The sequence below is a fragment of the Takifugu flavidus genome, chromosome 7 (genome assembly GCF_003711565.1).
Source record: "Takifugu flavidus isolate HTHZ2018 chromosome 7, ASM371156v2, whole genome shotgun sequence".
NCBI lineage: Eukaryota > Metazoa > Chordata > Actinopteri > Tetraodontiformes > Tetraodontidae > Takifugu > Takifugu flavidus.
Window position 1 is genome coordinate 13,443,925 of NC_079526.1, and position 25,689 is coordinate 13,469,613.

General features: G+C 46.0%; 2 protein-coding genes across 5 annotated transcripts in view; one reads left to right on the plus strand and one right to left on the minus strand.

The window, feature by feature from the left end:
- kank4 (KN motif and ankyrin repeat domains 4) overlaps positions 1-15,188 on the plus strand; it is a 43,319-nt gene extending 28,131 nt beyond the window's left edge. Inside the window, 10 exon segments of the mRNA XM_057037876.1 lie at positions 2,859-2,932; positions 3,446-6,396; positions 6,398-6,752; positions 8,245-8,338; positions 10,194-10,463; positions 10,802-10,886; positions 11,188-11,407; positions 11,482-11,624; positions 11,805-12,005; positions 12,617-15,188. Of these exon segments, the coding sequence (XP_056893856.1) occupies positions 2,917-2,932; positions 3,446-6,396; positions 6,398-6,752; positions 8,245-8,338; positions 10,194-10,463; positions 10,802-10,886; positions 11,188-11,407; positions 11,482-11,624; positions 11,805-12,005; positions 12,617-12,721 (4,440 nt within the window). The 5' untranslated portion in view covers positions 2,859-2,916 and the 3' untranslated portion in view covers positions 12,722-15,188.
- Positions 15,189-19,233: 4,045 nt separating this feature from the next.
- Positions 19,234-25,689, minus strand: part of lrp8 (low density lipoprotein receptor-related protein 8, apolipoprotein e receptor) — an 86,880-nt gene continuing 80,424 nt past the window's right edge. Inside the window, exons 18-19 of one of the 4 annotated variants that reach the window (XM_057037987.1) lie at positions 25,170-25,342; positions 19,234-23,513 (exon numbers count right to left, since the gene is read on the minus strand). In XM_057037987.1, coding sequence (XP_056893967.1) covers positions 23,475-23,513; positions 25,170-25,342 — 212 coding nt within the window. In that variant the 3' untranslated portion in view covers positions 19,234-23,474. Of the gene's footprint in view, positions 25,361-25,689 lie in introns of all 4 variants that reach the window. The other 3 variants (XM_057037986.1, XM_057037985.1, XM_057037984.1) reach the window with 3 other exon arrangements.

Sequence of the window (25,689 nt, forward strand, 5' to 3'; positions counted from 1 at the left end):
CTCTTCTTCACCGTGTCACCCACTTTTTCATTTCCCCAGCCGCCCACTCCACGTCTCTCAAATCTTATTTCCTGCCTGCCTGTCTTCTGCCTAAGCCTGCTTTGCATCAGTGTATCAGACTAATTGAATCTTCAGTTCTCGGGGACTCCAGTGTAATGACCCACGACATTCAATTAATGCTCTCCTTCCTTCCTGGTGGTTTGATTCTGGAGATTTTTTTAGTTTTGGGTTGGCATGTGGAGCGCCTGAGCTGCTATCTGAGAAAAAAAAGCTTTCGTCAGGATAACTTTCAAACCTCTGGCTGCCGCTATCATCTTATTTACTGCGCTCTCAACATTGTCGGTCTCCCAGGCCTCACATTACCGTCCTCGCCTCTCGGCCAGCTGTTACGTTTATTGGATTGGCGCTGAGAGACGGTTGGACGTCGCTTGAAACCATGTGCGAATTTGCGTGACTCAGACGCACGTTGGAACCGGGATGAATACACACACAAAAAGCGTGAGCGAATCAGTGCTACGGCAGCGTCAGACGTTCAGATTTGTGCAGCTTACTCGGGTTAGTTGTAATCCTGTGCAGATTGAGCGCCATCATCGCCGTGAACTGTTTAATCACAAACCTAACTGTGCATACTTTCCGTCACAAAGGATTTTCTCTTTAAAAATGATTACAATGACAATAAATCATTACTTGTGAATTTTAATATTTATTCATTTATGCACGATTAGCACCTGCAACACAATTCCTCTCTTGCTCTCAGGCCTTTATTACCCACATGAGCATGGAAAATTTGAAAACATTTGTCTTCCTTCTGGAAATAAGGCTGAATAAATTAATACACATAAATAATAATTGCTAGTGACGCACAGTTGTTCGCGCCTCATTTCTGTTGTTACAGTCGCTTCCTTCTTCTCTGGGAAAGCAGACAATGAACGACATGAATGGCTTTTTTTTCCAGGTGCTTTGGTGCTGGAAAGTCACCAAATTGACCCATACTGAAAGTAGAAGTATTCATCAGCGGCATTTAGCAACAATTTAAAAGCTATGTGTGTGTATTTTTTGCGAAATTGCCCTGGAACAGGTTTAATTAAAAGAGAGCGCGTCTAAAGATCCTTTAAAATCTGCACTGTGGGGAACGCTGCTTTGGGGAAATCACTAGAAATCCCCGACTTTTTTAGCTCTTCTCTCCGTCCCCTCTCTCCTGCTGTACTCTGTGTCTCAGTAATGATCTCATTAAGCAGGATTTTGTGTCCTGCCCACTGTGTATAGCTGCCAGCGGAGTCTGCTTGTACTTCACTCAGCAATTACAAGCCAAATTTTTCTGCTCAGGAATCGGCTAATTAAGCCTGGAGGACAACGCATTGATCGCTGTTGCCATGAACATCGGGGGAAGTCAGGAGGGCCTGCACTGTCCTCACATCTGGGACATGCAGAAGCAGGGGATTGATGAATGGTTGCTATGGTAGCAATCACATGGTGTCAGATTCTGTGCAGAGGCTTTCGGTCGGTTAAACTGTGTCTGTCCTGCGTCTTTGTGTGTCCAATAGGGCCACCAGTTCTGCTTTAGGTCACCGCTTGTTTTCATTCATTGCAGATCAGTCTGTGCTACAGGTGACAAACAGCGCTTGTTCCTGTTCTTCCCCGGGGGTGCTAGATGCCATTTTGATTGATTACATGCTAGCTCGGCTATTGCTTGCCTTGCAGTCTGTCCTTATGTTGCTCAAAAACAGCACGATGTTTCCAGGATGCCGACACATTAACACCTAGCTGTTGTAGCAATTTCACAAGAATACAAATGGAAATGCTAACAAATACTTTCTGCACTAAGAATGCGTCACACATAAAACAGTGCATGACGCCCTGAAAACAAATCTCAATGCAAAAAAATTGGGACTGGAATTATTCATCCTCCACCTGGCGAAACACAGCGAAACACATATCCAACCATTCACATACGCTCACATTTAAAGTCTCAGGTCAACTGAATATGAATGTTTTGGGACTGTGGAAGGAAGAAGAAAAGACATCCAGTCTCAGGGACATAGGAAGGCCTGAGCAGGAATTGAACCTGGAACCTTGGGAGACGTTTTAATTAGTATTTCAGGTACTTTATAGTGTCACAAACCCTTAGATGTGGATAGACTCCCTGGCTTTTCTTTGTTTTATTGGATATTTTATGGCAAAACATAATACTTTAAAAGTCATGACCCCTTCTTAGTTTTCAGAAAACTCCTGTAAAATAAACAAAGTGGTCGGAATTATCGCTTCTCCAGCTACAACAGAGTTTGATGGTGAAGTAAAGATTCCCTCTATGGACTCCTCTCTGGCTGTTGTCTTAGAAAATAATGTTCTCTGTTGTTTTGACTGAGACAATAAACATAAAGTCATTCCTTTTCTCCTGCAATGATATTAGCATTGGCTGTTTTGGCTTCATTATAAGGGAAGACCTGATTTATTTACCATAATTCCCATCCTCTTATTAGAATATTTCAACACATTTCTTTTGGTCTAATAACTGGTGCTGCTGTTTATTGCTTTAAGGCAACAGTTTGTAATATAATAACAGTATTATGTGTCAGTGTATAACTGCAGTTGTAATAATGTCTAGCTTTGATTTTACATTTATTGTTGTATAAAGTAACTTTTTGCAACATGGTAAAAATGTTTTTTAAGAGGACAAAATGTTTAAAAAGTTGAGAATTATGGCTCAAAGGAAAGTAAACTGAGGAAAATACATTTCAAACTGCGTACTTATCCCTCGCTGCTCTGATGTGGTGATGAAACTAAAGGCTGAGTAACTGAACTGAGTTCCATTTGTGATTAAAAAAATATCCTCATCCCTCTTTTTCTGTTTGATCTAGCCCCACACCTCCAACTGTAGCAAGCACAAGTCGATGACTGAGAACTCCGCCGCCCACGATGGAGAAGAAAAATGGTAAATGTCACCAAACCTTTATTTAAAATGATTACTCTTCTCTGACTTGTTCAACAAATCAATTGCTTCTGCGGGTGAAGCGTGAATGCTGATGAAGAGTGAGCTTCTACTTTCCTACCACAGTGTGTCCCGTAAGGTGCCGCAGCGTGAGCAGCATTCTCATCGCTTGTTAGCTTGTTTTGGTGCAATCGCTGCATGATAATCACTTCCCCTTAAGTGAGCTGAGTTTACATAATTAGGCGCCGCGTGTGCGGCCAGGAACAGACTGTCTGTAGGGGTCAGGCGGAAAGAGTAACAATAATTTGCAATCTATTCATGTTCATTTCCTCCTCTGAACAAATGTTAGCTGTGACAACATAGACCACGATGCTCATTAAGAGTTATAGTACGAAAGCAGTGTTGTGAAGGATGAAAGGCCATTTTGATAATTAGCTTTTGATGTTTCCTTATGGACTCACTGTTTTTCGCCTACTAATTATCTTCTTCATTCACCTCCATGTTGATTTCCTGTAGCCAATGGTGTTCAGACCAAGGCCAGTGAGGGCGGCGCTCCAAAGAAGCAGCTTCCCTACTCTGTGGAAACTCCTTATGGTTTCTACCTTGATCTGGATTTCCTCAAGTATGTTGATGATATTGAAAAAGGAAACACAATCAAACGGGTCCACATTCAGCGCAGGATCAAAGGTCCGCCAAAATTCAGCACCTTGCCGAGGAATTTCAGCCTCCCTGGCCATGGAGTCAGGCCTGTCCCCAAAGAAAAGGACAGCACGTGGTCTGGGACATCCACCCTTGGCCCCAAGCCTAAATCACGAGTGGCAGAGGTTCAGCAGATCTTTGACTTCCGAGCCAGCGAGAGTGTAACTTCCACCCAGAGCAATAGGGCCGCAGTTAGCCCAGGTAGTAGCTTCATTTCAGCGAAGCCCAGAGATGAAGCTCGGGAAGGCGACGGGAGGACCATTCGGGGTCAAGCTCGTCCGAATCTGCTCCGAGCGTCGAGCATGCCGATTACTCTGCAGCAACGCAAAGGATCCGATTCAAGTAGTCCTGATCGCACTGTGGGAACGCCAGAAACCGGGTCAACAGAAAACGTGTTCCGAGCTTCCCCGGACATCACGGAGAGACGGAGCATTCCCCAGGATCGCACAGGACTTCACCAGCAGATCACAGTGGCCCTGAAAAGGGTCAGAGAGCTGGAAGAGCAGGTGAAAACCATCCCAGAACTAAAGGCTCAGATCTGCTCATTAAGGGAGGAGAGGGAGCAACTACTGCTTCAGCTCCAGGCCCATGTTTGCACTTCACCCTCCACAATAGTTCCCAGCTCTAATACCGAAACACTCCCATCTGGGAGCACTCAAGCTACTGGAGTTTCCGAATGTTTGCCAACAAAGGAAATAACAGGAAAAGAGAAAATAAGCGTGTTGGTGAAGGAGAGCGATATCAATTCCAAAAGGGTTGAGATTTGCTCAACACATAAAGAAACAGGTGGACAGCTAGGGCAGAAATCTGACGGACAAACACAGCCGTCAGAGGAAAACGTTCCACCAAAAGTAGCAGTGGAGCATCCGACAGAGCAAACTGTGCAACCGCTGCCACAGAATGTTGTAGGGCAAGAATCATCGTTACCCGTGGGAGCGAGAAAAGATGCTAGCAGGATTCACGATGATGCGGTAAAAGGAGGGAAAAGTGAAGACAGTAAGCAGAAGCTACAGGAGAAGCTTTCAACACTGGAGGCCAAACTAGCTCAGGCTAGTCAAGAGCTGGATAGAACCACTGGTCTCTTGAAAGAGCAGCTACAGGAGAACAAGCTGAAAGAGGAGAAAATCCTCCAATTAAGTGAGGGGGTTAGAGAAGAGGTGTGTGTTGCAGAAACACACAACAGGTCAAGAAGAGAGAGCATTGACACAGGGACAGAGACAGACAAAGTAGATTTTGCCAACCAGGAAACAGAAACGGAATCACTCCACACTGCAGATCAGGGAACAGATACAGATAGAATCTGCATCGAAGTGCATCCGCCAAAAGAGAGGACAGGAAGTATAGATCATGGCACAGAGACAATTAAAACTGACACCTGTGAACAGGTGACAGAGATGGATGAAGGTGCTGCTGTGAGCCTGCACAGACCCAGAGCAAACAGCATGGAAAGGGGGACAGTAACGGAGAGGATCGTCACGCAGGATCAAACAACAGAGACACCTGCAGCGGAGAGGATAAACCAGGTCACAGAAACCGACGGGGAGATGGTTACAGATCATCCACAGAGGCCAAGAGCTAGCAGTGTAGCCCGGGGAACGGAGACGGAGCGCGTGGACACAGTGGACAGGGTGACGGAGACAGTGGAAGCACAGATGACAGATCAGCAGACTGAGACGGAGATCAACAGACAGCCAGACAATCCAACTGTGAATGCTGAGAGTCAAGAGGTAGGAAGCACCCCATCTCAGAGTGAAAGTGAAAGCACTATCGTTGGTGAGAGAGTGAAGGATGAGGAAGTAAGTAGGGAGCGCCTCGGAGATATTGGAGACAGTTCAACTGAAGTCGTCGAAATCAAACGCAACCAAACTACCGATTCAGATGTAGAAACCCAGGAGGCCGCAGCGTGGGGACATACTGACTCGAAGACCCAGATGATCTCGGTGAAAAGTGATTCGGAAACAAAAGAGACTAAACCTACAAAGAGTGAGATACCAGACATTTTGGACACACAACCGGTTGCACTTGAGATTGTTGACAAGACTCAAAGAGAAGACAGCGAGACTCTGCGTGTGACAGTAAAAGAACCTGCAGTAGGTGAGAAGATGGTAGTGCCTGTACGCCCCCAGAGAGGCAAGAAACCTGCAGCAGAACCGGCAGAGCCCTCAACTCCTCAACTTCAGGCTGCGCCTCCCCGTCCACGAAGAGGATCCAGTGAAGCACAATCCCAGCAGCCCCAGCCCCAAAGCAAAAACCAACCACAGGCACAAATAAAAGGCCCGCCACCACATGAGGACACACAGAAGAAACATCCTGCGCCAGCTCCAGCTCAAAATGAAGCTGTCACAAAGAAATCTCCAATGGAGTCCGGTCAGAAAAAGCCCCAGTCCCAACCTCAGACTCAGGGTTTAAGTTCAGGTGAAGGCCAGAAATCTCAGCCTCCGTCTCAAACCAGTAAACCAACACGGGACTCCAAGGAGCTTAAAGCAACTCAGAAGGGATCTAGTCTGTCACAACCTCCCCAACGTGGAGAAAGTCAGGCCCGCACAACTCGACAGGGGTCCTGCGACACCCAGACACAAACTCAGGGCTCCCGTAAAACATCCAGTGAGGCGAAACCTGCTCACAAAGATGGCAGCGATGCGCAGTCGCTGCGCAGAGCCTCCGGCGAAACAGCCCAGCGTCGCGGCTCCAGCGAAGCCCAGGCCTCGCGCCGGGACAGCGGTGATGGACAAACCCCGCGAAGAGGGTCGGGCGAGTCACCACGACGTCTCCGCGGCTTTGGGTCAGGTTGTGACCCGGTTAACAGGTCTCCTGGGAGAGCAGTGGGCACAGCTGGGGAGCAGCTCCGGAGCACAGCAGACGGCCGGCCAGCAGGAGAGCCCCGGCACACACAAACAGACGGCAGGGAAAAGAGCAGAGGCAAGCAAAGGGGCATCGGCCAAGCCCGCAGGGAAGGCGGCGCCGCCAGCAGCAGCAGCAGCAGCAGCAGGGAAGGCAACGGGGAAGCCTGGGCCTTCCAAAATGAGCTCCATTCAAAGTCAACTGGTCAGCTCCCTCAGCGTCCTCTCTGCCTTCTATTCACCAGGACAAAAAGCCGCCGGTGCCGGCAAGAAGCAAGAACAAGGTAGGCCGACATGGGGATGGGTGCCATTCAGATCCATTCACAGCGCCAGTACCATGCGCAGATGTGACGTAATTTCCCAGTTTACTCAAATGTCACAGGTAGGAAGAGGATGAAGTCATACAAATAGCATAATATATATATATTTAAATGATAAATGAGTTGTGGTTTTGGGTATATCCACTGAAAAGGTAGCCCTCGCTTTAGGCCCATTTAGGCCCATTTCCATCTCTGTGCAGCCTTGTTGTCAACAGTTTTAGGTTAAAGGATTTCCAAATGGGAGCAGCTGAGCGCGACCAGAGGAGCTCCACACGGTTGGAAGTCGTTCTCCGTGTTGTAGCGGTTGTACAATGACTCTCAGCAACACACACAATATCAAACTGAAATCAGCTGGTCTGCTTCTTCGCTTCGACCCGAGACCACACGGGTTCTGTTCCATTATTCAGAGTGTTTCTGATGTGCTGTCAGATCTCATCTATAAGCTCTTCTCTCAACGGTGCTACATCGAGAATATTGGGATGGGTCCCTCAAGAGGCCAGTTTTCTCAGACAGTCTCTACCTTTTGTTAAAGTTTTCAACATCAAACACAACCCCTCAGTTGTTTGTGTAATCCCTCAACACGGTAGTAGCCATGATCCATTCAAAGAAATGGAATTTGCACGATTCTGCACACATGCAGACTTTTGCTCTTACATAGGTTATGCTGAGAGTTGGTATTTAGGCCACAAATACAGACGCTCCGCTTCCAAAAGGTTTAAAATAGCGAATCGATCATTGACATGCTGCGTTCTCACACCATCTCTAGAGATATTTGGTTGTTCTTCTTTGATGGTGGTATCCACAATGCCTTCAGATGCTGGTTCCTTGGCACAAGGTTGCATCCTTATGTTCCCGTTTGAAAATTACAGCGCGTCTGCACCTCGTCTGCTGTCAGATCCGAGTAAGACGGCCGACCCGGGCCTACAGCCAAGAGGAGTCAGCAAAACACACAATGTAAAAATCAATCTTAGGGCATTACATCCCTCAGCAGGCCTGACATTGACATTGTAGTCAGTGAGGCTTGCGATATTTAACCATCTGCACTGACCTGGAGCTGGGTTGGTGGTCCTAAATGAACTACATCATCCTGGATCACGATGTATATCCATACATATACTGTATGTCTTCACAAGCTGCAATTAATCTATGTAATTAGCATTAATTGTTCAGCAATTTATTATTCAGAGTTTAGAAGAAAGCGCGACACTGACAGGGGCTCTACGGGTGGAAATACACCAGAGAGAAGTTCTTAAATGTGTTCTAGCTGCTGTCTTTATGCAGTCAGAGGCTTTCGATCCCAAACTGTGTTTTATGTCAGTAGGAGGAATTTTAACTCGCGCAGTCCCACAGGTTCACAACATAAACACAAAGAAAATCTCATGTTTTTTTTCTTCCCGTCCTCCCTTTTCCCTTTTATCTCGCTCTCTCCGTCTCCCTCTGTCCTCTGACTCTCCAGGTCTCAAATCTATTATGAAGAAAGAGGGCGCCGCAGACAAGCAGGGGAACAAGCGAGCCAAAAAAAACCTGAAGTTTGTTGGGGTGAATGGAGGGTAAAGCATTCTTCTTAATGAGCAGCATGTGTTCTTTTTCTATGCAACCTAATGGAGAAAGCTAGAAGATGGATTGGCCATTTGTTAACAGTGAGGCATTATATCGTCAGCTGCCAGGAAAACAGCTTTCCTCTTGTTCACCAGTCTGACCACAGCGACTGTTCATAAAATGTCTCCAGCTGTGTCTTACACATCTGTTTCATCAAGCCGTTACAGACTCACTGTCCTGAATCTAACCTCACACTGTGTGTGTGTGTGTGTGTGTGTGTGTGTGTGTTCTTGTACTCACTACCGAGTACCTAAATACTCATTCTACTAGTAATATTCTACTAGTACATGTCCATGAAAGTCCTCACAAAGATAGAAGTACAAGGATGTGTGTTCTCGATCTGTTCATGGCTGATTACGTCAATGTTGTATTGACGCAGTTACAAAATGAAGAACAATAGATGCACACAAACGATTTGTGTGCTCAGGTTTTTTAACATATATTCCAGCAAATTGTCAATAACTTGACAAGGTAATCAATCAACGTGATTGTTCCATCAAATGCATCGACGTATTTTGGATTTCCCTTTCCTGAAGATGCGACTTGTCAGACAACATTTCCTTCGCCTATCTTCAGAGTTCTGCCCACACCAGGAAGTGGGATGCTGTTTGGGCTTCTCTTTGGTTGCTCTGACCTATGTTTGGACTCCCTGGAGCTCCGCTGGAATCTAGGGAATGCCGTGCGGCCCCTGAACGCCTCTTGTGGGGTCTTGATCTTTTTGCATGAGTTTGTCCATGAATCAGAGGCATTGAGTGGAGGCTTATCTGACAAAGGATCCTTCATTACACACTCCACTGACCACACACACATGCTATCTTCATACCTTCCTCGGTGAAGAAGGCGGTGTTGTGTTCAAGGTCGCATGGTGAAGGGGCATATTTATTGATTTTCATGTGTATGTTTAACTTTGTGAAGGATGTTTGGGATCTGTGGGCCATCGGACAAGCATCTTTTTCATGTCGCACTGGGTTCTAAACCCTTATTTATCTAGCTTTTACTGTGGACACGAGCAAATTTGTTTTTCTTTTATAGAATATTCCATTGACATCTCCATGTTTTACATGTACACATTTGCTTTCAAAGGCCACATGAAACAACCCAACATCACAGAAATATTTCAGTTTTCAGAAGCTCAAGGCTTCTTCCTTCTTCTCACAAGTGGGACGATCCCAGTGGCATTTAAAATGCACATCTAAAGAAACTTCCAACTTTAAAAATAATCAAACAGGGCAGCCTCTTTCAGTACTAATATACATTTTATTGTAGAGTTTTCTGCTTCTACAATTTGTGTTATTTTGACTGAAGGTCCATTCAACTAAAGCCATTAAATATTATTCAGTATCTAAAATTAATGAGAAGCTGTTTAGCATCAGATTTATATTGGCCCCACTAACTAAATCTACCCCACTAACAACATCTGTGGGGAGAAAACTTTAGATTGGCTGTACAGGCAGCTTTTCCCCACCAGAATAAACTCAATGTGCACCTCAGTGTTGGTGTTTGTGTGCACAGAAGCTCTGGAAACCTCCACGGTGTTGTTCTCCTGAGCTCTTCAGCGGACAGCAGCTGCTTTACACTCACATTGTCTAGAACTCTGGCAGGAGGTCTCTTCATGCAATTACTGCACAGCAGGCTTTAATATTCCCATGATTGCTGCTTCAAAACCAAAAACTCAGCACCAAACCAAGGCCAGTAACATAACATTGTCTTGATTATGTGACTAAATCCTGACGATTCCAGACCATTTCAATCCGTCTTCAACAGCTTAGATAAGCTACAAAATGCGACAACTTTGTTCTTGTTCAGATATGAGTCCACATCCAGTGAAGAATCCAGTGGAGAGGAGAAGCCGAAGGCTGAGGTAGAGGAGGAGAATAGCTCAGAACCAGAGGAGGAGACGGAAAAGAAGACGGAATCTCAGCCGGCGGAGAAGCCTGTGGAGGAAGCAGAGGCCCAGCAGAAGGATGAAGACGTCCCTGCAGCTGAAGGAGGTGCTTCAGGCGCAGAGCAGCAGAGTGAAAGAGGCCTGATGGATCCAGAAGTTAGCTCGGAGCTCCTGGAAGATCAGGCTGAAGGGTGAGGCAGACGGTGAACTATTGTATCATTACTTCTCTATGACTGAAGAAGTGTGTAATAGAGTATGAGCACGTGATAAATGCATGAGGTGAGCTGCTTTCCATTTCCTCTTCCTGGAAAGTTATAATAACGTCTCTCGGTTTAAAGGGAATTTCCTAAAGGCTTAAAATAAAGAAATAGTGCTCTCAGCAGGGTCGAGTTTAAAAGGCTTCCGTCCCTGGATATTCCTGCACTCTGTAAAGCTTCTAGAAGTAAACACTGCAATATTTAAGACACCTCCGAGAGGTCAAACATGCTTCTTTATTGTGTCATTGTTTCCTTTTTTTTTTTTAAACCAGAGAGAAAGTCGACAAAAGGTTTATAGATGCTTGCGTTTATGTGAAAGATCGCATGGAAGAGGTCTCGTCCCCAGATAAAGAAATGGTGAGAATCCCCTTTTTTTAAATTCTCCTTCAGATGATTGATGGCAGTCTGCTCTCAGCACAGCTCCATGTGCTGTTCCTGTCTCTGAGGGACTCAAAATGATTTATTCTACAAATTCTCTTCCCTTTTCCCCCGTTGCCTCTTTAGGCTTCAGTGGGTGCAATAATGTAGCGTTAAAAAAAAGAGAGCAATTGTTCAAATGTGAGCTGTTTAACGACACTATTGCAAACATGTTAAGGGAACGATAGGAACTCGACACCAGCTCTGCTTTCACCGTGACGTCTCCGTCCCGTCTCCACAGCGTCAGGTCTTGGTCGCCCTCTACCAGGAGTGGTTCAGGGTGTCCAGTCAGAAGGACTCCCAGGCCGACACCGTCAGATCCTACCTGCGACAAGTGAGTTTGACCACGCCCACTCTGCTGCCGTACGTAGTGAACCTGACGGACGGCAACGGGAACATGGCGCTCCACTACTGCGTTTCCCATTCCAACTTCCCCGTGGTGAAGCTGCTGCTGGACACCGGTGAGCGTCCCTTCGCCACTTTTGGAGCGTTTGGAATCCTGCCTCCGACTTGGCCCAACTTATCTTGCGTGCAGGTCTGTGTGAGACGGACAACATGAACAAGGCGGGCTACACTCCGGTGATGCTGGCTGCGCTGACGGCTGCAGACAGCTCCGACGACCTGGAGGTGGCGCAGCAGTTGCTGAAGCTGGGCAACGTGGACACGCGCTCCAGACAGGTGATCCCAACATTAACCCCGGCTTCCACTCGCTCTCCCGAGGCTGGCGTCGGAGCAGAATGCTCTATTTCAGGCCTTAGACTTTGATTGCACGCAGACCTTTATCTGTTTTCATCCCGTCCCATCTGCCCCTGAGTCGTTTCATTCTAATTCTCTCCACTTCTCACTCTCTCTCCGTAGGCGGGCCAGACAGCGCTCATGCTCGCAGTGAGCCACGGCCGTGTTGCCATGGTGAAGCTGCTCCTTAGCTGCGCCGCGGATGTGAACCTGCAGGACTACGAGGGCTCCACGGCGCTGATGTGCGCCAGCGAGCACGGGCACACGCACATCGTGGGCTTGCTGCTGGAGACGGGCCGCTGTGACCTCAGCCTCACTGACAAGGTGCCAGTTTAGAGCCCGGAGCTGGAACGCTTTGAGATAAAATGAGGAATAAAGATTTAGATAACACCGAGGCAGAGTGCAGATAAAATCTGCATTGATTACAGAGAAATGAAACAACTCAATTTAAAAGTTTTGCTGCCTGAGCCTTATGATTAGTTGGGGGGGCTGTTGGTTTGTTTCTAACACACTGTATAATTTGTCAATAGACATTAGGCTTCTCCTAGATTCACCATTAGGTGCTAAGTAGCTGCCGTCTGACCCACACATGGATTGATTGTTCAACCTAGAACATTATTGATCCCTCTGGATTAATGATTCCCCTCTGCAGCCGAGGGTGCCGCGCGAGAACTTCGCCATATCAAGGTGCTCTTGTTCTGCTACGCACAAACATGCTGCACAGCCTCGTCCAATCGTGCTCTTTTCTACACACATGTGCTTTGGTGTCGTTCCTGAGGCGAAATTTGGAGTCTTTTTCAGTATTGATGTGGGGATTTTAAGCGTGGACAACTAATAGTTCAAGCCATGGAGGGATCCAGTATTGTTCTATAAATGATCTAGCCCAAGTTTGATCATCTGGTTTTGTGACAGTCGGTGTTTTTCACCCCCCCCAGAATGGACAGACAGCTCAAAAAGTGGCAGCGGGATCCTCCCACCAAGACATAGTTGACCTTCTGAAGGCCCACGCCAAGGCCTCGCCTCCCGCTGACCTCCTCTGAGCCAGGCTCACCATGTTTACGTCTCCTCGGCCCCCCGGACTCTCCATTCTCCAACCCTTTTGCCTTCCATCAGGAGAACGGCGCAATTAAGGATACACGTCTCTCACTATGTGGCCATTTTTCTTCCGCGTCTTTGCCAACATGCCCTGCGTGTGTTTATAGATATGCTGCATCAGCCACTCTCAGTATAAAGGGCACCAGTCAGATTGATGATGAGACAGTGTCATTATGATGAGCACGGCGCTACAGCGGCGACGGGCAGTGATGGACGGACTCTCCGCTGGATGAAAGATCATCAACGGGCTCTTCAAGCAAATGTAAGCACATGATCTACCTTTCAAATATACGAGATGAAATATGACATTATTTATATTTTCTTTTTTATGACACCAATGTCATTTTCATACATTTGGACATAAGCCATTGACAAGATGTTATATGTAGAATGTTATTGTATCAGATTATCATATAAAGTGTATTTTCTACTGTACTTTTATATGGTGTCGGTGTACAGTAAATAGTCACTCTGATAGAATTATTCAGATTAAATATGTATCGCCAAATTCTACAGAAGCTAAATCAAATTAAATAATTTATTGTCAATATTCCCCATCATTTGTTATATTTTCTTTTGCATTCGCATCACGGGAAAAGTAGTTTTGTTAAGGATTAAATATTTCTGCTGGACACAGAAGATTTTTGTAACTGCTATAAAAATGTAAGTAAAGAGAAATATTGAAATTAGATGATTGTATCGTGCAAAAAGGCGCAGCATGCTGTTACGCAATGCCGCCCTCTAGTGGCTGTCTGGTAGTAGTGACGTGTGCTGTTAAACTGTCTCCTCAAGATTAATCTCTCACCTGTTTGCATTCCTTTACCACTGTACAGTGGATGTCTTGTATGCAACTGCTTCAGAAAGCACAAAGAATGTCCAGCTGGTTGTTTTACATTCCAATATTTAAAAAAAGAATCCCTCAACAGGAAGTAAATCTTATTTATGCTGGCATGGATGAAGTAACTGAAACAAACTCACAGATATAGTTTTTCAGTGGAACTGACAAATAACAATAATTTACTCACACTCTCACTTTGTTGCCGCACTAGTTTTTGTGTTTGATGTACATTAAGCTCAATTCTCCTGGTGGTTTAGCCTTAAAAGCAGCACTTTGTAAGCTGTTGAGCCTGAATCCCAAACACTGTTGACAATTCATGACCTGGGAATGAGTCTCAATCAACTACTGTGGCCTTTTCAGTCTGTCTCCCTGCTAATCCGCACCCTTATTCCTGACGTAACTTTGAATAGGTGCACTGTTCTGAAAATGTTTACAGCCCCACAGCTCCTGCACAGCACAGAAACCAGTTTACCAGGCAGAAAAACCTTATCGTGTGGCAAAAGCATAATTCAGAGTTAGACAAACCGGGACACTTCCAAGGAAAACTGTGACTAAATCCTGACTCAACCTCATAAATCTGGAAACTCGTTCATGTGGTAAATTTCAGTAGGTACTGTTTGGGATTTTTTTTGTACTGGTTCTGATGTGATACGAGGTGAATTCAGGTTAATAAAGGCCCATTGTGATGTAAAATATCTCAATTATATAAAGTTCCTGTATGTACTCGACAGTATATTAGTATATTAAAGTGTCTTTTGGGATCTTTATTTGCTGAATCACAGTGTAGCACAGCTTTTCCAAACAATGAGGGTGCCTTTACCCCTGAAAACCCTGAATTCTGACCCCCATTGGTTCCCTGGACTCTTATCTCCCCACGTGTCACACAGTGAAAGGTGATCAGAGCTGCGCCTCTGGGAGATGATGGCATATCTGGTCTTCCGTGCCTGTGTGTGAAGTTCTAACCTTGTGTCCACATTTAATTCAGCGTGATCCAGATGTTGGACGGTTTCTAAAGGGGCTCAACACCAAAGAACTGAAATCAGATCTGTTTCGCTTGGTGTGACGTACTTTGTTTTATCTGTAAATCCTGCCAAATACGTGTACATACAGTATTGTGAAATATATATAGCAAGTATTGTCTGATAGTTTGCTCCAAAATTATATATATATATATATATATATACACACAAGTATTTATTCAAATGCTATATTTTTTATCATATATAGTATACTTATGTATGCATGGACAAATATAAAGCAATTTGTTTGGAAGAGCAGGACTTGATGGACTAATGCAGAGTGTTCCCTGATGATGTGACTGTCCAGTGTGTCGTTGGTTGGTTCTGTGTGTGTATGATCAGACCGGGTCGTGGACTGTGTCATGTGACAGACAGTATGTGGGGGGGGGGAGTGAATTTATGCTGTTGCCGTATGTACATGACAGAGTGAAATGTAAAAAAAAAAAAACGACAAAAAAAAATTAAAAACCTCCGTACCTCTCTGACATGTTACTTGTACTTCAGGATCATATGTTACCAATCAAAGAGAAATAAATATCAGTATTTAAAATTAAAGTGTCATGCAGTTCTTTGAAGAAGTTGTTTAAAACCCAGGACATAATGCCTTTTGGTCAAATGAGTGGTAAAGGATGAGCAAGAATTTTCTGCTCTGTGGGGATAACAAGTTGTTTATGAATCCTTTTTTGACTGTTGGTTAGCATTTATTTTTAAAAGAACTATCTCATTTTATCTGTTGCTGACCATGTTTTTGGCAAACTACTGAACCCACCACGTGGTGTAATGACATTTGAAAACCAGCAGGTGGCGGTATTGGCGCACCGATGAAGACGCTCTCGCTCGTATTTTTCCTTTAAAACTCGAACAGGTTCCTCCAAAAGCAACGGTTGATTTAAAATCACTTTGACGGTTTGACAATGTTAAAAGTCACATGTTGGTCACTTGACCACATGACATGTCATGTGAGAGACTTGAGCTGACCCTCTAATGTACTCAGTGCTTGTCACTGAAAGTAAGAAAGAGCAACAAAGGGCATTCTTTTAGTTGAAGTAAATATATAAATCTGGTCATGCTGGCTAAAATGTCTTCTTGGTTGCTAACAACACAGCAGCCAACACAATGACCCAGACAAAAGGATCCCAACACATGCACTCAAACCCAAGAGCGTGATGAACCGACGGTCTCACCTGATGGGCGCCTCTCGCTGGCTGTGCACCAGCCAGGCTCCAGACGGTAACTGCAGGTCATTCGCGGTCTCAAGGTACCTGGAAGTTCAGATCAGGTTGCATCTAATCGTTGGACGGCAAATGGCAACAGCAGGAGGGAATTCAAATTGAGTATTAAACCGGGGCAGCTAAAATCTGGCTAAAATCAAACTCAATTGTTAAATAAATGATGCACTGTAGAAGATAGATTATCAGGTATACATCAAATTTTGCACCTAATCTTTCCCAACACCTGAAAAATGTAATATTAAATTTATTTTATGAATTACAGATGGCTGGAAATTAATTTCTCTGGGAAACAGATGGCTGCCATCACATATATAAATAAAAAATAGGAGGGGGGGATTGCTTTCCTCTTAACTGAAGTGAGGACGCCTCAGTGCTGTTTATGGGCTGCAGTAATTACGACCACACAATGAACGCTGATGTTCTCGTGCACGCGTGAGCACAAACCACAACGTACTGAGGCCATTCCCAGGTTCCCAAACAGCGAGGAATGAGAGGATAATGAGTAAAAACGGTGTTTTTCTCTCCGCATCAGCTGTTGGCTGCAAATCTGCCAAAATGGAGTCCAACAGGCGGCTCGCAAAGGATCTCTGTGGGCTTTGGACACCCTCAACCGTCCCAGCGGGATCAAAACTTCTCACACATGCTGAAACATCTGCAGCACCAAAGGGTTACATCTTTGTTTTGCACATGATTGTGGCGCGCGTGCACACGCACAGCATTCGTGAAGGGGAGAGATCCACAAAAGAGGAAACAAGCCCATTAAAACCACCTTCCCTCTGTGATGCGAATGCCCCGAAACGGAGATGACCATTGACGCAACACTCATGCTAAAGTGCCCTTCGCCTCACACGCAAACATACATCGACGTGCTTACATGTGCTTGACGTCACACACAGACACGCACGAGTCTGGAACGATGCAGAGGAAGAGGAGAAGGCGGCGTACAAACATAAACATCAGCACAAGTGCCCCTAATCTGCATAGCAAACAGCGGCATGATGAGCGAGCCTCGTTAGCATTCACACTCTTTGCTGTAATTATCTGCTAATGGTGCTCCTCCTCCTCAAGGGTGTTTCTGCATGTGGAAATATCAGCAAACACACACACACACACACACACACACACACACACACACAGAGAAATATTTAAATAGAAAAAAAAAGGGAAGCACACACAAATACACACAGCTAAACAGGCGACGCAAAAGGCTGAAATCAGACAATTTGGACAAATACACAACTTCACCTCATATATAAAAGGAGCACATGCACACATGCACACACGCACACGCCCACCCACCCACACACACACGCCCACACACACACACAGTTCAATAACCCTGCTCATCTGTATGCACCCGTGATTAATCTGAGCAAATTATTATCCAGGAGATAATAGGAACCCACGAGGCAGGAAAATGTGCTTGTGTGTGTTGATTGAGACCAATAGCTGCAACAACAAGGTGCAAGAAAGTGATGCACAGGGAGGAAAAGTGCAGGATTAGCGGGAAAAGAAATGAATAGAGAAGCATGTGAGTGCGTTAATATGTGGGGGAAATGCTGCTGCAACTACAAGCGACTGAAAAAGAGGAGGCTGGACTCTGGTTTGGAGACTAATCACTATTATTGCTTTTGTTTGTTTGGGGCGACAGTGATCTTAATGTTCTCTGCAAAGCTCAACCTCAAAACAGGACAAATAGGAAATGTGGCCCAACATAGAAAAGCCGAATTCTTTCCCACATTGTTTTACAGAATAAACTCTAAATGGAGACCACCTGGAGCTGAGAACTTATTGTTTCTTGGAGGCTAAAGCCGAACACTGGCTGGAAGTTCTCTTCTCATCAGGTGACTGTAGGTCTGACATTCGACCAACAGGGGGCGCAAGACATCAGCAGATGACGAGAAGAAGATTCCTCAAGTTGGAACCATTACACACAAACTGTAGATTCCAGATAGACAGAAATTCCGTGGATGGTTGGTGAAGATGACAAATACCTCCAATGATGCCAGAAATGCAGATGAGCACAGGCATCCCAGTCCTGCTGTGCTGGGATGAGTTCCATAAGTCATTCCATCCCAGAATCCTGTCAGATTTAATTCAAAGGGATGGGAGCAGACTGATTTTCCACCACTATAAACAACCTGGATGCTCCTCTAAATCAAAAATGAGTCCTAAATGAGTCCTAAATGACTTCCATATTACTAAATAGAGGCCAGCCGTCTATGTCTATGAACAAAAGAGAATTTTAATCTGTTTTGTAGGATATTATCAGATATGTGTCGTGATGAAAAGCCACAATGGCCAGAGGACGGGGACGTTTGATGCATGGTTATATTGTGGTGATATTCATGAACAGAAAACTGTCCATAAACACAATAAAGAGAAACCAGTGAGATAACTGCAGGAGAAATGAGAGGGGTCAGCCCACGACAGAACTCACCACCTTCCGAACCCTTTGATCCTCCGAGTCCCTCTGGTTCTGGTGGAGCTTGAGTGGTGCTGCGGGAGATGACAGAATGGGGAACTGGCAGGGCTGAATCTTCAATGAAGAGCACACAGCAACACTGACGACAGAGAGGCCAAAGAGCTTGGATATCCTCAGCCGACTCTCGCCACCGACTCATCCATCAGCCCCCCCGCGGAGCTGTCGTTTCACTTAACTCTCCAGGGACTCCAGGGATCCCCTGTCTCCTGCCACTTTGTCCCTCCAGCTTATACTGTCACTCCATTTCACCCTCACACTCCGGCTCTCCCTCCCTCTTTACTCTCTTTTCTAAAAACAAAAGCTTTTCATCCACCAGCATAAACTCAGACCAAAAAAAAGAGGGTTGAGAGCCCAGAAATGAATTAGACGGTTTATGTAGAATCATCTAGCTGATGGTTAATTACCCTGAGTAGGGTCAGTTCACCCAACACGGCATCCTAACTCCTTAACTGCTGAGCTGTCCAAGGCTTGTAAAGGAGTCGGTCATTTTGTCCCATAACGTGGGCCTCTGATAACGGTGTGTGACGCATCATTTATGCCACGCGTTGCTAAACGTGCTGGATGACGTAGCTCAGCTGAGTGTCAGCAGCTTTTAAATTCGTCGCTCGCTCTTCTGGTTGTCACCAGTTTTCAAAACAAGTTTGTTCCGTTCCTGATTATGACCCAAAGGTACGTATTCAGTCACTGTTCTTGGGTCCTGAAGGTGCTCAGTGACTTTTGCGGCTTGTTCGAACTCATCACGCAGTTCTCCTGGATAAGCGTTGAGCTCTTTGCACCTTCCAAAGGCAGCCTCGGTGCTCCAGCTGCGTCAGGATGTTTAGGGTGCAGCACGTGTGTGAGATTCTCAACCAAACATTCACAGAAGCCAGATGGAGCCAAGACGCATCGTGGGACAGTTTTTATAAATTTAATATATCAATATATAGAGATATTTCTCAACAACTTGATTTCATAGAAACGTGGGTGAGACCATTTTGGCATACAGTACAGGTAATCCATGTCAGTACAGAAGCTAAGGTTTTCCCCCCTAACCCCTCCAATCCCTCCCTCCCCCCCGCCCACGCCTCCCACACGCACACTCACACACACACACACGCACGCACGCACGGAACACGGAACCAAAGTGAAAGTACGCAGGAGCACGAAACAAGGCACCAATAAATTAAAATTGATCTTTAAAATAAAAAGCAAAACAAAAAAAACCAAAAACACAGCACAAGGAAATCTACCTGATGGAAGTAAATACAGTGTGACGGCTAAAACTCTGCTGTTAAAAAGCAACAAACAAACGGAGCAGAAGGACAGGAAGAAGTTAAATAAAAACACTTTGGCAGATTATTAATCGTAGTTACAATCAAGTAGTAAATAAATCCAGTGCTCTCGTGTTCAAATAAATTCATATATAGTCTACACTCCTTTGCGCCCCAGAGGTTTATGTACAGCTTTTTTTACAGACTTAAAACATTATCAAAAAGTTGTTTTTCTTTTTTGCCGTATGAAAATGTATTTACAAGTCAGGATTCAAAACCACCGGACCGTACCACTGGACTAACCCCCCCCCTCACCTTTTTTCTCCCCTCCTAAGAGTGTTTTCTCTTTACACAGTGCAGAAGGCTCCTTGAAAAGTTTTGTGCAACAAACAGCGTAAAAAAAATAAAAAAAAAAAAAAATAAAATAAGACGCTCACATGAGTGTGGGGTGGATGGAAACCCAGGTAGATTCTTCTGGAACAAAATGTAGGTAGTTCTGTCAAACCTGACTCGGGTTGAAGTTCGTCAAATAAGAAAAAGACGGTTTTAAGCCCAACAGTGTTGATTTTTATCAAAATATTGCCCCCAGATTCTACACTGGAACATGGAAAACAAAGAACGTCAGCATTTAGAACGTGTGACAGAGTCCAAACGCGACGATGGAGAAAACAGTCCAGCGGCGAGGCCTGAATGAAGCGCCGCTTCTCTTCGTCCCGCTGGTTCAGGATCCAGACGGTTCATTGGTCGCTCCAGTGTTTCAATCCTTCAAGTGTGCTTGTGTCGACCTGGAAACTGATCGCTCGCTGAAAGGAAGGATGTCACAGATGAAGATGGAGGTGGGAGGGTGAGGGGGATGAGAGCGCGGAGGCGGCCATGCTGACGCCGCTCTCCCAGCTCCAGCTCAGCGATCTAAAGCTCGCGGAGACGTGAAGGCGGAGAGGTTGGCGAGTGATGCTAAGGAGCGTCCTGGTTCCGTCTGGATCAGGAACAGACAGTAGCAGCGTGCAGAGAGGAAGCAGAGGACGAGCGGGAGGACGGGCTAAAACTGGGAGCACACTTCAGGCTTTGTTAGGAGAAAACTACTGAACCCAGTTAGTACGGCGGTTAGAATTTGCTCTGGCGAAGCAGAAAGATCTACGGACCATTTGGTCCTTGAAGCGCTCGACGCTTTACGATAAATCCACAGAGGAACGTGGAAGAGGACATTTCTGGAAAGACGGATATCCACCCTGAAAGCAGCCCTGCGACTAAAACAGCTCAGCTTAAAAAAGCCCCCCTCTCTACGCAGCAACACACCTGGATTATCCAGGAAGCAGCAGAACCACGCAGATAACTCCTCCAGCTCTTCAATAGGAGGTTCAGTTCCTCGGCTCAATAACAGCAGTCTGGGTCTCATGGAACCCACCGATAGTAAAGCGTGATTGCTCTGCCATCATAGCACCAATAAGCCTTACATTTTATTAAAATACTATATATTCAAATTAATAATGCGCGCCAAGGGACGTCTACCCGCCACAATTACAGCGTGATGAATGAAGCCGGCTCCCTGGTATCAACGCGGCTGCAGACCGAGCGAGCCAATCTGTCTTTGCGCCGGAGCAATAATAGGCTTTCTACAACATCAGGCTCAGTAACCTCAATAAATAAGCAATTCATACTCCGACTTCAAGTGCTCAGAACGGATCCCAATTAGGCCTGCAGCAAACATGATGTGAGAGGAGCGAGCGCGCCGCGGCGTCGCGATTGTTTCATCTGCACTTCCTATCCAAATCCGACCTGTGGCTGTTTACTCGGCGACTTCGTCTTAATTCTTCCATTAGGATGGGAAGGCATGAAGTCCACGCGCGCCAGACGGAAGGACAGCTCGACGTGCCCGAGAGCGCAGCAAAGCGGAGCGAGGCTGAGCGCTCGCCGCCACCACGCCACGCGTTTTTATTTGACTTCATCTGTAAAAGATTAAGATGAAGAGTGAAGCCTCTCCCCGCCTTTGTGCTCAGCCTCACTTCATTTGATGGAACGGGCTATAATTTATGTCTCGCGCCGCGCGCACGGCGCCGGGCGGGAGGTGTCATTTTTCTGAGGGAGACGAGGAGCGAACGCCCCATTAATGCGACACGGCATCAGCAGAAATCCGCAAAAATAAATATCCCTCCATCCATCCTCTGGTCACAGAGGTGTTTGATCGCTCAGAGATTTGTCTAAATTCTGCCCTTTTTTTTGTCTTGGCATGCGTTTTCCTCTGTCCCAGGAGGCCGGAGAAGAAGCTGTAACTACCATTAATCAAGACGAGCCGATTCTGAGAAGACTGGAAGACTTTTTACATCCTATTGTGTTTCTGCTTAACTGTAGTCGTCTAGATACACAAAGTAAGGAAGACCAGTTTTATGCAGGACTACTGTATATTTGCAGTTAACTTTTAAAAGTGTTTCAGAAATCAGGAACCTCTAAAATACCCAGTAACGATAGTGACAAGTGGAATACAGCAATTTAAGCTTTAAGACTGGTTTCGGCTTTTCTCCTGACGTGATTGCTCGTAGTCGGTGAGACAGTGAGGCGGTATAATCACTGGGCCCGGATCCCATCAGGCTCGCTGGGTTGGAAGTGTGTCTCGAGCGGGCCAATGGAAGATGAGCTCTTTACGCTGGTTTACAGTGTTGCCTCCGCGTGCACATCTTTCAGATCCCATCAATGCATATTAAAAACAAGGCCAGGAGCACAAGTGACATCATTCCTCTTCAGTGGACGTTTACAGCAGCAATGTTAACAATAAAAAGGCTGAAGAAGAGGGACTAAAACCAGGCTTCAGTCTTCATGGGCTGTTTAAACTTTGATAACACTTATACATGACAGAAGTCGGCACCATTTGCATATTTTAAAGCAGTCGCGGTGCAAATGAGCTGTAAATCTGCCAAATTCTGTACCTGGAGCAGCCACGCCTCCAACTCTTGGCGCAAGAAATTACCCATAATCCATTGCATTTTCTGCCCCGCTGCTTTTTGCTAGTAGGCACTAGCCTCTCGTGGCACGGATCCTTCTAAAAATGGAAACTCTCCCTGAACTCACCTCCAAACATGCAGGTAAATGCCATCATTTTCCCTGACTCCTCTCCCCTTGGCTATTCTTAGCTTTGGCTGCATGTGGCGCGCCGAGGGGCAAATCTGACAGAACGGATGAGAGTCCCGGCTTAAAAAAAAAAAAAAGAAGAAAAAAAGAAAAGAGGAAAAATCCATCCTGCTTGATTACAGGAGCCAGCATTTTCTGTTTGAGTGGTCAAAGCTTTTAGGTGCGTTTTCGTCGCGTGTTTTAGTAAATTTGCGTTTGTGTGTTTATCCTAATTTATTAGTTGTTCCGCTGTTTTGCATCTCAACCTTGCCTTAATCACTTATTTAATTAAATGGCCGATGACTACTCTGTGTAAGCCTTTAGTGCATTAAAGAGAGACAACCCCGCCCACATATTTACATAATCAAACACAGAAACAAAGTTATGATCTGTGGAATTAAAAATGCTGAATGCCAGTTTGAGTCCCCTACAGCGGGCAGACAGTCTCCTATTTACAATGTGCGCTGAGACGGCCAAATGAGGTTAGTGTGAACAAAGTCATCAAGCAGCATTCAACACACCACTACAGCTAGTAAGAGGCAGACAGAAGAGAGGAGTGCAACAGACACCGTAAATACAGCGAGTAGTCATGCTAATGTTGTTATTCCAGAGGAGCAAACATGGAGAGAAAAATCCCATCCCCGTTTCCCAAATAGGGAGTCAAAGTGAGGACTCCTCTCTCTATATCTCGTCTGTGTCGTGTTGCCCTCCTTGTAGTGATGTAGAGGTTGTGGTGAGAGGAGGGGAGGGTGCAGCGCACATTAGCCCCCCCTCAGGGGTAACCATCATCCTCCAGACTGAGTGCCACGCGCTGGAAACAGCAGATAAAAAAATAAATGTTACCACAGCAAGCTGGTGAAGGCGGGACAGAGGTGAGAGGGATGGAAAAAAGCACAGCAGGGTGAGCGGAGAACAAAGGAAGAGAAACAGGAACGCGGCGGAGCGTCAACAGCGCCGGCGAAAACGAGTCCGCGCGGCGCAGCTTCTCCCGTCACTCCCTTAATCTCCCTCACAGTCCCCGGCTCCTGCTCCTCACCTCCCGCCTCTCACCTCTTCCCGTTCCAAAATGGTCTGTTTCAGCGCGAGGGACGCGGCGAGCCTCGCCTGTGGCTGCAAATGTGTGGCCCGCATAATGCCAACCTGATTTCCTCGCCATCAAACGAAGGCGAGAGAAGGAGGGAGCGGCGGTGGAAAGGAGGAGTAAAAAAGTAGAAAACAATAAGGGGGATACAAGTGACACATGAGAGCGAGACAGCACAGAAGCCACTGTTCAGTCCCCTCAGAGGGTGGCTGTATCGACCTTGAATATTAATGACTCAGATGTGCACCTGTTTATGTGTGTGTGTGTGTGTGTGTGTGTGTGTGTGTGTGTCATCTCCAGCCTGTCATCATGCCAGAGATACCCAGAATTCCTCCTCTCTCTAGAGCAACACCACACAAAGAAAACTGTGTTACCATGCCAACCACTAAAAGCGCCAGACCCCCCCCCCACCCACCCTTGCCATAATCCTTTTTGCAGCCTTCTGCTGTTTTCTTTTACACAAAAATGGATTCAACACTTAACGATATGATGACAACACGCTCTGATACACTGTTTTAAGGGGCTCCGAACGCAGCTGCCGTTGTTCCACGCCGCTCAATAATTCCATAAACACTTCACAAAGACGCACCAGCAGGAGAGATCGGGCCATCCTGCAGCTGAAGTCACGGCGGGATATTAGAAATACTCTCTCTCTCTCTCTCTCTCTCTCTCTCTTTGTTTTTGTTTTGCTGTCTCTCATTTGTGCTCCCAATTTCATCCCCAATTTCAGCTTAAAAAGCTTAAAACTCACTCGGCGGTGATGTGGATGGATCCATTTTGTGTGTTTGTCCTGTCCTCTGCCGTCCTCTCAGGCATCGTTCTCAAATGAAATGAATGCTTTTTAAAAAAAAACATAAATATATGTGTATCTAATGCTGTCTGAGCTTCACCGTGGCACACGTGTGCTGGCATTTCTCATGCTGCTGTCTAGTGACGAGCACGCCAGCTGCTTCTGTGTGACCGTGTAGAAATAAAACGAACATATATCTCCCAATTACCTCAACAAACACGTCGACATCCATTAATATGTACGATTTGATGGGAGGCTGGCGATAAGAAGGTGATGACGATGATAAAATGGACGTACTGTATGACTGCGGTCATGAAGATGACACAACGGTGGATGTAACGCGTTGGTGAATGTGCGCGAACCTCAGTGATGATTTAGAAATCCTGTGTGAAAGTGGGCGTGTGCAAGGCTGTTCTTTCTTTCCAGGCCGCGTGCAACAATGGTGTTGCGCATCCCTGCGTATCTGCAATATTTCAAACTGCCTTTCATTTGCTGCTGGAGAGCATCGGCGCCCCCGAGTACCAGTGGGAATTGCTGTCTGTGATGCCGCCCCCTAGAGGAAGTGCTAAGAATGGCTGACTGTGGCTGCCACTCACTGCTGGGTACACGTGGCCGATGGACTCGCTGTGTCGCCCGATGTGGATCTCGTCGTCGTCGTCCTCCGTGGTCTTGCGGTAAACGGGGTTGTCGAAGTTCATGCTCTTGGTGTTCTTGCGCCGCCAATTGCGCCAAACCAGGTAACCGCCGGTGCAGAGTAATCCGATGACCACTGTGGCAAGGATAGGGACTGCATGTGTTTAACACACACACAACAACAACACACGGCCGGAGCGTTAACACAGCCCAGGGGACACAGAGCGGCGCTTTAAGCACTCATCCAGCTACAAACACACTTTTCATATTCACCCGCACACTCAGGGCTCACTATTTTCTGGAATACCTAAGTGGTAACATTTAATTACGCCAGTCAAACATCCGCAAGGCGCGATGTTACTGCTATCAGCCACTAGAGGGCGATGTAGATATTTGGGTTTCGCCTTTGAGAAAATAAAAATCTGTCTGTTTTCCATAATCTGTGGTAATAGCATGTGTTATGGCACATAATTAGCAAGTAAA